General features: G+C 39.0%; 1 protein-coding gene across 7 annotated transcripts in view; it reads right to left on the bottom strand.

Annotated features, from left to right (window-relative positions):
• Positions 1–17,593, bottom strand: part of LOC129771634 (teneurin-m) — a 332,131-nt gene that overhangs the window by 15,388 nt on the left and 299,150 nt on the right. For all 7 annotated transcript variants that reach the window (XR_008742429.1, XM_055775492.1, XM_055775491.1 and 4 more), the window contains 6 exons: positions 13,591–13,807; positions 13,330–13,524; positions 12,250–12,661; positions 12,026–12,159; positions 11,743–11,950; positions 9,873–9,899 (listed from right to left, as the gene is read on the bottom strand). Coding sequence is in view for 6 of the 7 variants with exons in the window: in XM_055775492.1 (XP_055631467.1) it covers positions 9,873–9,899; positions 11,743–11,950; positions 12,026–12,159; positions 12,250–12,661; positions 13,330–13,524; positions 13,591–13,807 (1,193 nt within the window). In the remaining variant the exon portion in view is untranslated. The remainder of the gene's footprint in view (positions 1–9,872; positions 9,900–11,742; positions 11,951–12,025; positions 12,160–12,249; positions 12,662–13,329; positions 13,525–13,590; positions 13,808–17,593) is intronic.

Here is a 17,593-nt window from a genome sequence, read left to right on the forward strand (position 1 = left end):
CTATATCGGGGGAAAATGGCGCTTTTTACTATATGCTCTACTCGGACGGGGAGGATGGATTTTCATTTGCGTGGGAGCGCGAGCATGAGCTCATTGGATGATAGAGAGAATGAAAAAATAAATAAATCATGCATAAATAATAGTTAATTAGTGAAAAAATGTTGATATGTTTCATTTTTTATTCTTTTTTTTTCAAACAACAGCAATACAAGCAGCACTTGACACGTGGAATCGCCTCGTTGGTGTGCGTGGGTGGTGACTCTTTTTTCCGGCCATTATTCGATGCGCTCGGTAAGTGCGTGGTGGAACAATAAATTTTAGTTTGGTTGTCGTTTAAATTCATTTTTTTCTGTTTGGTGAGCGCGCGCTCGAACAACGGCAACCAGCAGTGCAGCGGTGGACCAGCGGCGACAACAACGGAAAAAAGGTAAATTAAATTTGAATTTAAAGCGTAATATGAAATTACTATTAAAAACTTCTGCGCGAATAATTCCGGCATGTTATGTCATTTTGATGTATATGCGTGACGTGGCGGTTTGCACGCGATTCAACGGGATTTTTTTTATTCGGCTGCGTTGGATAATTGTTTCAAATAATGTGGGTTTAAAAACATTATAACATACGTTTGTTAATCTTACCACGATGGGTGGCCTTGGAGTATATTATGATGTATTGCCCGGGGGTTTACAATATTTGTATGATTTTGTTTTTCAATTTGTACCTGTTGTTACAGAATGAAAACTATGTTGATTGTAATTCCACTATGTACGACAAATTATTTTGAAGTTCAATTGTTTTTCGACGCGTGGAACAAATCTTATTGTCTTCGAAATTACACGTGTAGAATTTGTGCATCGGTTGAATATTTAGTTGTAGAAATATTACTCGAATCAAATTCTCATTTGATCGCTCTAAAATGGTTGTTCAATCAATTATCAGCGCATTATTGAAAAAACTTAAAACTATTCGAATTACGATTTCTCGTTATTGTAGGAAATTACGCAAAAATCCGAACGTGTAATTGCTATTAATAAAGGTTTTTTTTCAGCAAATGTAAGCTATGTCCTAAGTATTTATTTGAAATGTATTCAAATTAATAAAATAAACTCTTATTCCTGAAACATTATTCGACGACTTCAACAACCATTCCATAGGACTACAAACATGTCTTGGGAGACGATAATGCAACGGCTTATCCAAAATTCTAAAATAAAATAGAATCTTCATCCAAATGTTTCCCTTAATATTACTTTGCGTGTGCTTTGACAACGCATGTGACTTTTTCGACTTCTGTCACTCGTGGAAAATTGCAGGGGTTAGACATCAATTGAATATAGGCTACCCAAAATCAAAATCAATATGGCGTCATTTGTTTATCAACATATCATTTACGAGGATTGTAATCGAAAAATGCGCTGCTTTATTCTAACTGCATGAGCGATTTTTATATTTCGGTTTCACATGGAGGTGTTCACATTTAACATGGAGTTTAAAGTTAACCACTATTCGACTATATAACCGGACCGAGTTGTAAACAACAATAATTGATTGAACCAAAATGTCAGTGAACCGCAGCAATATTGGGTACACTGGCAATATGAGGGATTTGACGTTTTAGTCGTACCCCTGGAAAATTGCTCCAAAAGCCGTGACACCAACCCTCCCCTATCGGTCGTAGCGAATACCTCAAATCATAGAACAAAATAACGATAGAGATACTAGCAGCAAGAGAATGAGTGTCGCTTGTGCTGACGCTAGAAAGGCAAAATGAGGGGATCTTTTGCAAAAAAAAAGAGAAGAGTTTTTGAAATATTCGAATGTTTTCGCACCCAAATTGGGATGTAGGTTCAACTCAGCAGTTGCTGGACAATCGTGGTCGAGAAAGACGATGAAAATGTTTTGTGAAAAATGTGTTTCAAACTAGGTTTGCAATTTGATTATTGAATTTAGAAAATGAGGCCTGCCATTCAATCACCGTATATTTTTGATGAACAACATACTTCGATGATTGTATGGGATATTAATAGAATTATCTGAACTGATTTCACATTGGAATCTATATTTTATGTTCAATTTATGATTATATATCCTTGAATGAATTTTTGTTGTTCAAATAATTTCTTTAAAAAGTGGATATAAATCGAATAACTTTGATCCATTAATAATGATGATGGTTCCACATCCTACGAGTTAAATAACTAAGATAATTAGTTTTTAGAATTTACTTTCATTACATCAAATTGAATCAGTAAGCAAGATAAAATGAAAAAAAAAACAATACAGACATAGAATCTCTATCTATCACCTGATCTTATCTATTCCATGGAAGGTCAGAAGGATTTGCAAACAAAATGAACGATTTCCAAAAAGCCATGACCATACGTGTTTCATCAATTGGACTCAGGAGTATAATAATTTAATAATAAATAATAACATTTTACATTCTACAACTACAACTGCTACAACTACAACAACTGATATCGAGAGTTTGCTACATTGTATTAATTTCGTGTGATTTTCATTTGTTAGAACTGCTCACATTTAGGAAGTTGCGTCTACCTGTTTCGTGTTTTTTTGAACCATTGAATTTGAACTGCTGCAAAAAGTAGCAAAGTTCTACTGAATTTCACTGCGAAGAAGTAGAGGCACAAAATATCTTTCCGCATACCGTTTGTGCAGAAAACAAGCAGAAACGTTTGTAGAAAATAGTTCCGGGTTGTTCTTAGTATTTCACACCTGTATGTAGAGATACTCATAAATCTTTCGGCACAGAGAAATATCATAGCAAAACACACCTTCATGCTTCATACTCCAGGAAACATGGAAACAAAATTTTCTATTTCTGATCTGCTTTGATCGATTCTCTTCATTGACATGTTTCTTCTGTTAAAAACTGAAAGGTGCATGCTGGATCTGGATTCTAGAAGGGAATCTTGTTTATTGAACTATGGGGCAAAAAAGCACATTATCTGTCTGCAAGACCTTGGTTGTTAATCAATGTCCTGGAAAAAAGGTAATGAAGATGGTGGTTTTTCAAGCGACATAGCATGCGCTGCCATAACTGTTTCTCAAATGGTGACGTCAGTCGTTGTGTTTATATTTGATTGCCTACCACATCCATGTGAAAATGCTATTTTCAGAAAGTGTTTTATCAATTAAAAACGTACATTTTAATAGAGTTCCCGCTGAATATGAAGCTAATGTGACAGCGTGTAGTGAATATTTGTGAAATCACGTCGAAAAAGACGGATAAAAGTGATTATCCATGTGCCATATTCACTCACGTTCATAGAAACAAACGAACTTTCATTATTTTAACGTTACAAAGTTGATGTTTTGAAGGCTTCCAGTGTCGGTGTGTATCTTGTGAGAAAATAATCGGCAATTAATAAAAAATTCACCGAAAATGTTACTGCTTTCGAGATCTAAGTATATGACTGCTCTCTGGACTTTTTTACTACGTCAATAATCGAAATAAGCCACAATACAATTGTCATCTGTTAAAAAAACAAACAGTTGATTGATTTCATTAGAATTTCGGCTCAAATTATCATGCAACCGTGAGTACTTTGAACATTGTTTTGTTTTTTCCATATACATTCCATATTGAATGCAAATAATTACGACACGATATTTTGCTTGACAATACAGATATACTTCGCCTACTGCTCCACCTCAATATGTACCTGGTTGTTAATAGAGGAAGTCTACGAAACGAATCGATCCGAGCGGATAGGACCTGAAGTGCCTAACTTTCTCGAGAGTGTGAACTTCGCGCTCCCAGCCTATCGTAAAAACGACGAAAAATCTATTTCCAAACTGTCTGACTTCCAGATTAAATAATTCTAATGACCACTATTTTCGCAAAACGTTTTCATTTTAAATTCTTGTTCAAGTGATCAATCTATCGTGTGATGGTGAAACCGTTTGCAGTGGAAGTTTATAAAATCGGGTCTGTTTTCTACCAGAGTAGCAAAATCTCATCCATATTCTACTGACTGGGCAAGATATTGAGACAACATTGTATTCAAGCATCAATGTTCCGCAGATCATGGCAAATGAACCGAACTTAAGTCCCTGAAACCGAAGCTCTCTCGTGTTTTTTTTTTATCCCAATTTTTTATTTAAGGCTCTATAGCATTTTAGCTGTAACAGAGCCGAATTTTTTAATCGTGTACATGTCACATGGTTATCATATATCTATAATTAGCACATTACACAGTTGCCATTCGCCAGTATTCCTTCTATACCATTACATATGGTACATTCACACAGTAGCCATTTAGGCGTAAGAGTATTCTTTCTGTTCTTCTATTATCCAGTGGGACCACCGGACAGCGGAGACAGTTGATTGATCATTGTTGAGTTATTTATAGAACAGCAGCCCGATGTGTCTTGCAGAGCAGAGCAGTTGTATGGATAAATCGATCTTATTTCGACCGTGGATCGATCTCCATCGCTGATGATTGTTGCGTGGACGTAGCTATTCTGTAACAACACAAAGATGGTCAATGAGGGTCCTGAGTTTTGAACTCACGATCGATCGCTTACTAAGCGAACGCGCAACCAATGTGGCTACGGAGACCCCCTAAGCTCTCTCGTGTTGAAACATTTTGTTTTTGCATAATTTCCCAGAATCAATCGTAAACAAGCTCACTGAGGATGAATACTCAAAATATTCGCATTCATAATTGATCAGCTGACAACAATGAATTCATCCCGAGAAAGATCACCTTTGTGATACAGCTTCAGACGTTCATTAGTGCGTTCGTGTTAATATTTTCCGGATTTCTTTCGTGCCCGGAAAGCAATGCTTCATTCGTTAGATATCGGGCTTACGGTACTAAAAAAGCAGGTGTGATGACCCACAAGAGTGAACTGTGGCGTTGGAAATATTTTGTTCTGAAAAAAAAACCCTCATTTCCACATGTTCATCCAAAAATTGGTATCTCGGTTCGGAGGTAGGACAGATAAGTATACTTCTGCTTCTAATTTGATATGATGTAGAACAGTCACAATTTTTATCATACTTTGCCACATCCACGGCCCAGACCGAAAAGGATATAGATTCACGTTTATGCTAACCTTTTTACTCTTAGAAAACACTTTTTTTTAGAATGAGGTGTAAAATTACCCCGCATCTAGGCAACAGCACCAGTAGCTATGTGGATAGCGTGATCGTGTAAAACAGCCTTGCATTTCAGTCGACCTTAGTTCAATCCCCGTTGTCATCGAGAAAGAGATGACTGCTCCCACACATACAAACATTTTAAAGCTTTTGAAAAGGGTGCTTTTATTTGTTCGTTTCACCCGTCAGCACACGAAAAAGCATTTTTTCCCTGCCGAAGATAAAATGTTTTCTGTCAACGGCGGTTTGAGTGTAGGTGAGTGCTACAAGATATCAAAATTGTCGTTCAATTTTACATCGATGGAACGATGTAAGCAATACTTAAGCGTGCCGGCTATTGCTGCAAAATAATAAATAATTTTCTAAATTTCAATTTATACTCTACAAAATTTTCTAATATTTAATCGTATAATGTTCGAGATAAACTTGAACTCAGATTGCGAGTAATATTTCGTTTCACCAATCGTTGTTAATGTTGGTAATGTCCAACTTCGCCATCCTCGTATTTCTAGAAATACGTGGATTTAAGTTTATCGTCGATACGTTTTCCCTTTGATTCTTACTGATTGATGAAATTGATATTTTGCAAATTATAATAAATAAATCATTGGAGAACGATAATTTGACAGATTCATAGGACGAAATCGTGTCCTATGTGTCTATGTCCATGTTTTCGTAATACATTGCAAAAGACTTTAGTGAAAACATTTCGTAAAAGCGAATCTCACACGCAAGGAAATCGCTTATTTTAAGGTACTTTTTTTACTCGTGAACTACCCGCAATGAAAAATGTCGACGTCTGGTGGCGAAATTCAAGTTTGGGAGGTAAATTATTCGCCATCAGATCAGAGTGCCTGAAGGCAGTTTCATATTGTTGAAATTTGAATGAAAACTTCTACTTTATGTTATTTGATTACTTAGAACACGAAGTCCTAACGCTTACTTAACCGTTTGTCTATACATCTCCTGATCTTTCCACAAAACATATCACGGTATGTTTAAATCATATTCGGCACGAAAAACTAAATTTTCACTCAAAATTTTTAAGAGTTTTTATTTTATCGGAAAATCCATTATCATTTTCGCTTCCCATTGAAAAGATACTAAGTTTAATGCTGTCAAAGCGTATACGTTAGATCGTTTATACTTGTTGACACGTAGTGTTAAAATGTCAGTACTAAGGTTTTTTATTCTGCTAGAATACGAAATCACAGTTCTTTCTAAGGACCGTATCGTTATTTATGGGTACGCCTTAGAGTCTCCGTCTGAAAAAGACTATAGCTTGTTTTGACAGCTGTTTATTTTTCTCCTGTTGTTGACACAGTTAGCGTTCAGTTAGCATTGTTAAAAGATCGTTTTTTCCTAAAAGTGCAATCATGAGAGGGCTAACAGAAGAAAAACGAAAATCCATTGTGACCAGATACTGCTCCGAAACAGGAATATCAATGAGAAAATTGGCGAAGGCGGAAGGAGTAAGCGTCCATGCGGTCCAAAACGCTATCAAGCGATTTGGTATGTATAATACATTGAAGGATCTACCCGGTCGCGGCAGAAAACCTGGGCCATCCAAGCCAAACTTGGATAAAAAGATTTGCAGGCAATTTGAAAGAAAAAAGGAATTATCGATACGAGATTGCGCAAAAAAGTGTGGAACATCAATCGGTATGGTTCAACGTGCCAAAGAACGTAACTCACTGAAGGCATATAGAAAGCAAAAATGTCCCAAACGCAGCCAAATTCAGGCAAGTTCCGTGAAAACCCGTGCCCGTAAGCTTTACGATGGGATTTTAAGCAAACGCGAACTGTGCATCGTCATGGATGATGAAACCTACGTCAAACTGGACTACAAAACTCTTCCTGGGGCACAGTTTTACACTGTAAAGCAAGGAACAGATGTCCCGAACGCGGAGAAGTCAATTTTTTGCGAAAAATTCGGTAAGAAAGTGCTGGTTTGGCAAGCTGTTTGTCAATGTGGCATGAAATCATCTCCTTTCTTCACTCTCGGGAATATGAATGGTGAAATTTACCGGAAAGAATGTCTCCAAAAGCGTGTGTTACCGCTCATCCGAAAGCACACTGGTCCGTCACTATTTTGGCCTGATTTGGCATCATGCCACTATGCACGTTTGACCTTGGATTGGTATCGCGAGAATAATGTCGATTTTGTGGAAAAGGAGATGAATCCTCCAAATTGTCCGCAAATAAGACCTATTGAAAAATTTTGGGCTTTGATGAAGGGACGACTGCGGAAGAAGGACAAGGCAGCCGATGACCTTGAGCAGTTCAAAAAGGATTGGATAAATGTGAGCAAACAAGTCGATGAGACGGTTGTCCAGAACCTAATGAGGGACATCAAGAAGCAGGTGCGATCATTGGCGCGAAAATCAGAATCTTGATTATTTTTTACTGTTACTCCTTTCTTTCATTCATAAGATACAATATTTTGATATCAGAACTGAAAAATAAATGCAATATTTGAAATAAAGCTGTGTTTTGAGCGTACCCATAATTAACGATACGGTCCTTATAGCAGCAGCCATCCGCTTTGACGGCATTGAGCTTCGTATTACGAAATGGGGGAGTAGGCATGACAACATGGGTTTGCAGAAGAAATGAACACACTTTTAAAATTAAAATTATGAATGGAAATTATTTTTCTCAAATGAAATTAGTACTCCATGTAAATTAAAATCACTTTTAATTGCAAGTAGTGAAAAAATATCATACAAAAATTGTGTCTAAAGATAATTTTATATTATAATGGTATGTTTTGGAGAGAATATCTGAAAAATCATAGAAAATAGTTTAAATTAGGGTCAGAATAACGAACTTTTAGTAGGTAAATAACGGCAAAAAAATTTCAAAAGAAAAAAATTTCATACAAATTTTAGCAATTTAAAACTGCCTCAGGGCCGACTAATCTGATAAAGAATAGTTGGCCTCATACAAACTGATGTCATATCCAGATATCGACACCATTCCGCCGTCAACGCGAATAGTTGGCGTATCTGAAATCTTTTGACAGCTAATTGTTTGGAAAACCTGTATCTTTCGACGGTAATGTGTTTTTGTTCAGAGAAAGTTGTGCAGGAGGGAAGCCGAGAGAAGAAATTTGATTTTGGACACCAACATTAAATATCCGGCGTGGCACTAAAATCGCGAAATCACTGAAAGTGGCTATTTCGATTGTGTATGATGTGCTGAAACGTTTCCGAGATCGTACAACTGTTGTTCTGATAGATCAGAGAACGCGTCGTAGTGGAACGGTCGGAAGCTGAGGTGCAGGTATTGCGAACAATCAAGGCAAGCCATGAAGATGGATTTTGGAGAACTCCCAAACCTGAAATTCTACAAAGCCACTGTTCGATTTAGCTGATAAAATTGCCAAGAAGTTGTTGACTTGGCATCGAATTGGGTCGAATACATGGAGAAGATGTCAATCCTCTCAATTGCCCCCAATTCGGCCCAATCGAAAAATATTGGGCGATTGTCAAACGGAAGTTGAAGAAGGGTGCCAAAGTAACTTGGGATGCTGCAGATATGAGAAGATCGAAGAATGAAGGTTAACTGAGGTTGACCAACAGAGAGTCCAAATATAGATGGATGCCAAGCGGGAAACTTATTGAGTGATATGTCCATTATTTCTATGTTTCTATTTTTCAAAATTAACGTACACTTTTGAAAGGAAATGTACTGAAACATTCATGTATGTCAGTTTTTCGCATTTGATATTTTAATTGTGCTGTTAAATGAAACATTAAAACGCATATCGATTTTCCTATCCCAACGTTTTTGTATGAAAATGCCAATAAATTTTATATCGTTCAAAGCCGTTCGTGCGTTATTCCAGTTCCGCTTCATTCCAATAATTCCATAGGATGTGGCTTCCAGTGCAAACATTTTGATTAAACATAGGGTCAAGTGCGTTCCTCCATTATCGAGCGAAACAAAATACCGCATAAATATTTTTCCTGCACTTTAAACTGGAAACAATGATCCACTATTGTTTCGGAGAACCACCTTTGGGGTTTCATAGTTTAACAGAGTTACACAGTTTTCGTTTCGAACGTGTCATCTTGCATTTTTTTCGGATAAAAAACTCAACGAAGAATCACACCACTTGTCACGTGTGCCTGCTTGTATCGCTTGGCTGTTTCGATTCGATCAAATACACAATATCCTGTAAACATATGATGAGTCAACAATATACATACAATAACACACAGAAAACAAACAACGAAAAAGTGAACGTTAGAACGTCCAGCAGATCTGCATTATTTTTTTTCAACATAAAACATTAAATTCGTCACGGTACACAAAACTAAAAAAGTAATGAGTGGGTGAAGGTATTCTTGGGGTGCTTGGGTGGGATGATTGGGGGTTGATTCACTACATTTTCCAGCTTGTAGCTTGGCTTGGTAGTAGTTTGCGTTCTTCTGGTTGAAGAACACACAACAAACGAATAATGCGGGGTGGGGGGAGCGTTAGTAGTGTATGGATTGGGATAGAGAGTTTTCTTTGTCTTTAGCTCTACAGATTGTGTGTGTGGGTGGGTAGGCGCAGTCGGTGTGTGGCGAGAAGGAACAGGACAAGAATTGGGACATTTTCTACTACTGCACTAATTAAGAGGGGTTTTTTTGTTCTATTCCGCAAATCTTTTGTATCGTTTTTTCCCTCCTCTCTTATCTGTTTGCAAGTTTGAGAGCGTTTTCTTTTCTTTGCTGTTAGCTTACTCCGGTCTTACCTTGCGTTAAAATGATTCCAAAAAACGCTGCACATTCACACACGCAGTTGACAGACACAGTTGAGGTTAGTTAGAAGAAAAAAGAGATGAAGGAAAAAGCATTTGTGTTAGAATTGGTTAAGAGCTCATCGTTCGTTTATGGGTTTTGTTTTAGTTTTGTTATTGGGTTAGACTTGTTTTATTTTCGTTAATGGGAAACGCGATAGTTTTTTTTTCTTGTTAGAGGGTGGGGGAGAACCGCCATAGTTAAGAAAAGGGCAATTTGTGAATTTTCGCGCGACAGATGGCGAATCGATTGGAAACGCTTTTAGCTTCCCCTGTTTGCAATTGTCACGGAATGGCTCACCGAAAAATAGGGCATATACACTTCGGTGGTAATTCAATAAATTATGCACGCAGATTAACTTTGCAAATGGTTGATCCACACGTGTGTACGTTTGCAGAGTTCGGGATATGAATTTACTTGCGTAGGGTGGGGAAAGGGTGGGCTTATGCGACCACCAAACATCATCGTCAGCGCGGCGGTGATGGTATTCATGAGAAAATGGTACATAATTTATCAGCCGGTTAATGAAGGATTGGCTGAGCTGTATTTACTGGCCATCGGTCAGGGATTTTCGCGAACAATGAGAGCGTTAAATTGCCGCTGCAAGATGGCGTTTCCATGGTTATTTTTTTTTTATTATCTGTATTATAGTGACTTTCAACTCATTTGGCTGGCTCGTCACTTTTACTTCCATTTTTGGAAGAATGTCGGGAGTGAGAATTGAACTCGTGACCTTTAGCGTGAAAGGCATGGATGTTACCACTACGCCAGATCGCCTCCACCGAAGCAATCGTTTCCATGGTGTTAAAGTAGCATTTTTGCTCGATAGTGGGCCGGGAAATTGATTAATCATCAATTAGTAGAAAAACAAACGGAATGGGGGATAGCATTATACCGCTAATTTGACCGGTGGAGAACAAAACCCCACAAATGGTGGCAGCGTCAGTTGCAAACACTACGCGTGGTAATAATAGCAACAATGGCAATAATTAAAATATTATCGCATTAAGCGGCGTTATAATCATCGGCCGATTGGTATGAATTAATTTTTTATAACATCCAGGTTGGGAGATGAATTTTTGAGAAGAGCGGAAGAATGGGGACGGGCAGCTTCTACCGATAGCTACTTTCCGGAGATTATCGCGTGTTCAGAACTTGGGAAGGGGAACATGGCCCGAAGCAGACGGTTTGGCTTCATTTCAATTGTTAATATTTAATGTATTAATTTATGATAAATAATGAGCACATTTGTTTATGCTATTAATATTGTTGGCATTTTGTTTTCTCTCTCTCTCTTTGTTTTTGTGTCTCTTGATCTTGTTTGCATTTTCACCACCTAGGAATCTCCTGGAGGGGTCTCTGACATTTTTTTAGTCACTCTGTTAATAACAACGATATTTATGCGGAACATTCGAAATAAAACAAATGGCAATTAGCAGGAGGATGTATAAATAGACGGGGGCACAACATAATATATTTATATAGTAATCATAACAGTATCCTTTTTCGTTGAAAACAAAAAAAAAAGACAAATTTAAAACAGTGAAACATAAACCCAAGTTCAAACAAAAACGAAAACGTATATTTGACTTGGTTCGCAACCGTAAGTGGAAGCGAGAAAACCGCGTGTCCAATTGGAGAGCGGTTCATTGTTGAAACCAATCATTTTAATTAATATTTACACAGCTTTTGGCTTATCGATTTTCCGCTAACGGGGAGAATCGATAAAATCGTACAAACAGAAATGTTAAACGAAACAGTACATCATTAACAAAAAAAAGAAGAGCGAGTGACTCAAAGGAGCCTCGCACACTTCCGACTTACCTTTCGTTGAACGTTTCCAGCTTGGCGTAGTTTTGGAGGCTTCCCTCGTCGATCAAGAACTTCATTCGTTCGAAAAACGAAGCTGTGATTGCTGGTGGTTGCTTTCGCAGCAATACGTCAATCGGTTTGGGCGCTGAAACGCACAACTGACTGGTTTTACATGAATGGCTTCCGCAGCACTCAGGGTCTTCGCAGTCAACGAGGCCATCTAGAAAAAAAATCCGTTTGAGATTATTACAACCGTTTAAAGAAGTATCGGCTGCTGGGCTAATCACTACTCTACCTCTGTCATTGTCCTTATTGTCTCCACAGTTTTGTTCCAGCGGCACCGAGCAATCCGCACCATCCCAACCTTCGTAACATCGGCATTCCCACATTAGCTCTCCACTGACGTGGCACTGGCCGTGTTGTGAGCATCTAGAAGAAAACCAACGCTCAATAGAATCCCAATCTTGCAATATTTCCAATAACAGAAGAATCTCAAGCCTCTCAACAGCCCCCACTTACCCACTGGGGCACCCTTCCAGGGTGCAGTGCTTCCCGTTCCACCCGGTCACGCAGAGACAGGTTCCATTCTTGCATTGACCATGTTCGTTGCATCGGGGATCGCACAGTTTACTGTTGCAGAATTCTCCGCCCCAGCCCGGATCGCAGCTGCAGCTGTCGCCCACGCAGCGTCCATGCTGGCCACAGTTGAGGTCACACAGCTCCTGCGAGCAGTCCTCACCGCTCCACTTCGGTTCGCAACTGCACGTTTGGCTGTCCAAATCGAACGTTCCATGGCCGGAACAGTCCGGCAGGCATTGTAACGCGTCCTGGTCCATGGTGGCACAATCGGGTCCCTTCCAGCCCTTCTTGCAGATGCAAGTGCCCTCGGCACAGTATCCATGGCCCGAGCAAGTCGGATGGGGACAGTCCACTGGTGGAATAGCAAAATGATAATAATAACGACACAATCATTAGTGCTCGCGGTTTGTCCCTTGTGTTGTTGGGTGGCATAAATTCTTTTCGTTAGCAGTGTTAGAGGTTAGATTAGGTGCCTTCCCTTGTAATCAAATTACACTATGGCAAATGGCTTCTGTATATGTGTGTGTTTTAGTGTAGTACGAAGAATGATGACAATCGGTACAATAAAGCGCTTGTTGTATGCTGCAACGTTAGGTCCCAACGGGAGTAAGTGTAAGTGAGGCATTAAAAGGACCGGAAAAACTGCAACCCAGCAACGGCAGATATAGCGAGACAGAGTGCAAGTGGGAAAAATAGTTGTCAGAAAGATGAAAAACGAGGAAGAGAATCGAGAAGGAAATAAATAATAGATGCCTGCTGGTGGAAGAACTTGCAGCTTCATGCAATAAAAACTCTTTTGCAGAAAACCGCAGTGCTCTGCCCTTCAGTGGGGATCCTAGTTCGTAATTAATTTAAATTATTTATATCACATCTTGTTCATTTTTCTCCGGTGGCCTCTCGCGCTAGGCGATAAAACCAATGCGCTCAAACAAAAAAACCAAAACAACCCGGAAGTGGTAAAATGCTCGAGCAAAAAAGAAAAAAAAAACACTAGAACCCAGTTGAGAATTAGTGAGCTACCTTCTTCGCAATATTTTCCCTTGTAGCCTCGCACGCATGAGCACTTCCCGCTAACGCAGTGGCCATGGGCGCTGCAGTCCGGGACTTCGCACTCGTCATGCCGTAGCGAACATTCCTTGCCCTTCCAGCCGGGATTACACTGACACTCGCCGTTGATATATTCGCCACGCTGTGAGCAAAGCACCGGACACACGCCTGGAAGTGACAAATTTACCGGTAAGCCATCTGTTGCCTCATTACGCCGAACATTAACCATCTTACTTTCGCTGCAGTCATCGCCTCCGTAGCCCGGATTGCACTGGCAGTGTCCCAGGAGACACTGGCCGTTTCCTGAGCACCCATTCGGGCAATTCTGGGTCATGTCTTCGGCCACAAGGCCGTAGAACGTAATCTCCTGGGCGTCTCCGTCATCGTTGTAGATCGACAAGAACCAGTGGCCGGGTTCCATGTAACGAGTTACCTCACGCCGCATCGAAGGCTGTAACGGGAGGGAATGAAGGTTGGTGAAAAACAATCGATAAATTCGCTGTTTTGACGTAGGATTACGTTTTTGTGGAACGTATTAGGGGGTACAAATTGAAAACGAAGAGCGATCGCATCGTGAAAACTGTCCAGTTTCAAACACTTATTGTTCATTCATTTCATGATGGATTGATGAGATATTTACGTCAATCTATTTGGGCATTTTATAACAAATTTATTGCATTGATGAAAATAATATAGAACATGAAGCTAACTATCAAACAATTGAAAAATCTCAAGCATTATCACAATGAAAATTCTACATCGTGATTGGTCGATTTGCAAAAGTAATCTGTCCCCTCACATCCAGTGCATCTGCACTCTGTAGAAATTAGAATGTGTAATGGAAATATGCTTATGAGCTTGATTCTCTGCTGATGCGCGGCACACATATCACATGTTGCTGAAGATCGAGAGTCTAGTTTAGGTATTTGTTTTTGTTGATGTTAGATACTTCAGACCAGTGTTGCCACATCTCCATCTGTACTTTAGAGGGTAAAAATCTTTTTCATCTGTACTTTTTCTTGCAATCTGTACCAAAATCTATATCATTAAAATTGTTTGTTGCCTTGAAAAATCTGTTTTATTAGCCTGAAAAAATATTCCTCAAACCGTAATTTCTTCATTTGTATGATAATTTAAATACTACACAGTGCTACGAAAATTCGACTTTTCATCTGAACTGGATTCTATCGATGTTTTTTCGATTCTGGCACAAAACTAAACATTCATTAGTGTGAACCCTTTTCACCGTAATGGGAAAGAGATACGCTTGTTTATGTTTGTAATAGGAAAGATAGATGTTTGTTCAAATTTTCAAAAAATACTTTTTTTAAAGGCTTTGTGGACGTTTTCGTCTATCACTATTTTAGGCGCATTTCTTCACCTGTTTGGGATCTACTTGTAGCAATGCATTGTTCAACATGGTGACACATGGTATCGTTTCTAGTTGACATAGCGAGCAAAAAAGATAAATAATCAGATTTTTCTCAAGTTCAAAACAACGTATTTCGTTGTAAGATATTTCTCCCTTGATCAATTGACCAGTTTATTATCACGTTATAAATGCTTTTATCACAGACACGTTTTGTTTTGCATTCAATCAGCCATAGAAAATTTCTTTAGTGATTTCAAATAATAGCAATGATAACAATTTTATACTCAAAAATTCTGTACCTATCTGTACCTTATGACAAAAATCTGTACTTTTCTAGATAAATCTATACTTCTGGCAACACTGCTTCAGACTCGGAGAGCTCGTTCGCCTCTGGTTTAAATTTCCAAATTATACAAACATCTTCATACAATTTAACATACAGTACAATCATACAATCAAGCGGCGGTGGCTCTTCCACTCAATCGAGAACATTTCGCATACATTGGTTAAGTCGCTGCAAAGAAGCGAAAACTGCATCGCTAGTCCCACCTCTTGTGATTCATTAGCCAGTTGAAACTGCAGAGAAGCCAGTTGAAACTGCAGAAAGAAGAAGTGAGGCATATTCAGTCTATTTTGAGTCTCTTGTCTCTCGAGTCTACCCAATTGTTTTTCTACAGCTCTTAGTTACCTTTTTTGCAAGGTCGTATATGACGCATCATTGTCGTGTTATGATGAAAAAGAACCTCTGTGTACTTGGTCCATTCTTACTGAGTAAAAACTTATCATATTATTCAGAGACTTAGTCCACTATGAATGAACTAAGATATGATAAAGTCATATAATAAATTCTGTAGAATTTTGCCAAATCGGCTCTTGTGCATTTCCTTTAGTTCCAATATATTTACTGAGGCTGAAGTCAATATACATTTTTTAGCCAATCAGTAATTATATAAAGGGAAACAAGAGGGAATCAGTAAAGATTGTTAAAGAATGCATCGATGGCCTTGTCGCTTGACAACAGCTAGAACGAAATACGACATTCTTCATAGAGTGGTAAGGTACCTGAATATGCATCGACCAACTGTCGCCTGTTAATTCGTTGACAGCTGACGGTTTAATCGAATTAATGGGAAATTGACACTTCAATGCTCAACACAAAAAGTGTGGTCTGCTAGAAGCATCGAGGGATGTATTGGAATTTATGATACCTAGAATGTTACAGCCAAAGTTAAATTTATAAAATGCCTAGTAAAAGTTTAAATGTAGCACTAGCTGGTAGCATATTGCTAGAAATAGTTTCATAGCTAAAACAATTTATTTCGATATTTATTTATTAAAAACAATCGCCACAAATGTTTGTTTGCGCATTGATCATCCGATTTGAGCTGTCTATTTTTTTTATGTTCGTCTCGTGAAAGGTTGATATGATCAGAATAAATGGAAACTCGCGTCGACGCTTTATTTTCGTGTTCTTTTGAGTTGAAGCGAAAATATCAATGGTAAAACTGTTCATTCACCCTTCATATACAGTCATTCCATGTCAAACCGATATAGTGGTTCTCAGATTTTCGTGAAAAGTGGCATATTTGTTCTCTACCGCGAAATATTCGACCCGTATTTTTATTTTTGCATTAGGGAGTTAATTTCCATTCTAAGGTGGTCCAAAAAATCATTTCTTTTAGACTTTTTCCCAAAAATGACTAAAATAACAGATTAAATAATGCAATTTTTGAAATGACATCCAAAAACAGTGTGAAACAAATAGCTTAACGCAATTCTAACGTCAACTATGCGGTCCTATCTCGGACACAACCCTTCTGTAACTTTTTGTTACAAGTCGCTCGATTGTGGCGTTTGATAAACATTCCGACGGATTGTGTAGTGCGCGCTATCGGCTGAATGAAAGGATATACATAAAATGGCCTGGCCGAGGTGTATTAGCACGCAAAGGTTTTCCTCCATCGGGACGACGCTGATTAGCCGATAGGGCGTCGACTTAAAAAAGGAAAGTTTATGTGCCCTTCCCATCTCCCGACTCTGTATGAGATCCAATCAGTGAAAGGATTTCTCGTTGGTTCGTGTGTGCACGGGAAGTCGGAAGCGAAGGTATTTCAACCTTCAGGCTAGAAATAAAACCGTCGAATGGATACTCGGGTTTCGTTTGGATCCTGAGTGAGGAGAGGGTGGGTTTGCAAGCATACACCAAGCATAAAACACACTCGTCGTGAACTCATCAAACGGCGAATGAAGACCGAGTTGAGTCAAGCAGATTATATAATCTAGTTTTTCGCTTCGATTAATAAACACATAGCCGCAGGGGATTACACTCTCGGTGTTCGTTCAAGCAGGGATCGATTGAAGAAGAAATCAATTACAGTGCTGAAATAAATCTCCAATGCTCTCTCACTCTCGCACTTTATCTCCGTCTTCCATCTCTAATTAATCAATGCAACCGTTCTCAGTGCCATCGACCGACTTTCGCATGATGCTCGAGCCGGGAGAAGACGGCTGTTTGAATGGTTTCGCCTGTATGAATAAAGGCTCATCGGAGGGTGCATAACTTTAGGGGGAAAATGCCGACACCAGACGTTTGAGAGAGAGAGGTGCTGCATCTGCTATGTTTTGCTTCTTTGGAACAAGGTGTGTGGGCTCTTTGCCGCAATGGAAAAGCAGGAACACATTCGACGGCGAACGTGTGTTTGTGTGGGTTGTGCGAGGCGCATGGAAATCAATTTGTGGTGCCGGGAAGGATTGCCGACCCGTCGGCAAGGTGTTTGATGGGATTGTTGAGAATTTGAAGCATTAGAGGGACGAGACGAGACGGAATCGTTGGTGTATGTAGCCCACTGTTAATTGGGGACTTAG

The sequence above is a fragment of the Toxorhynchites rutilus genome, chromosome 2 (genome assembly GCF_029784135.1).
Source record: "Toxorhynchites rutilus septentrionalis strain SRP chromosome 2, ASM2978413v1, whole genome shotgun sequence".
In the NCBI taxonomy this organism is placed as follows: Eukaryota; Metazoa; Arthropoda; class Insecta; order Diptera; family Culicidae; genus Toxorhynchites; species Toxorhynchites rutilus.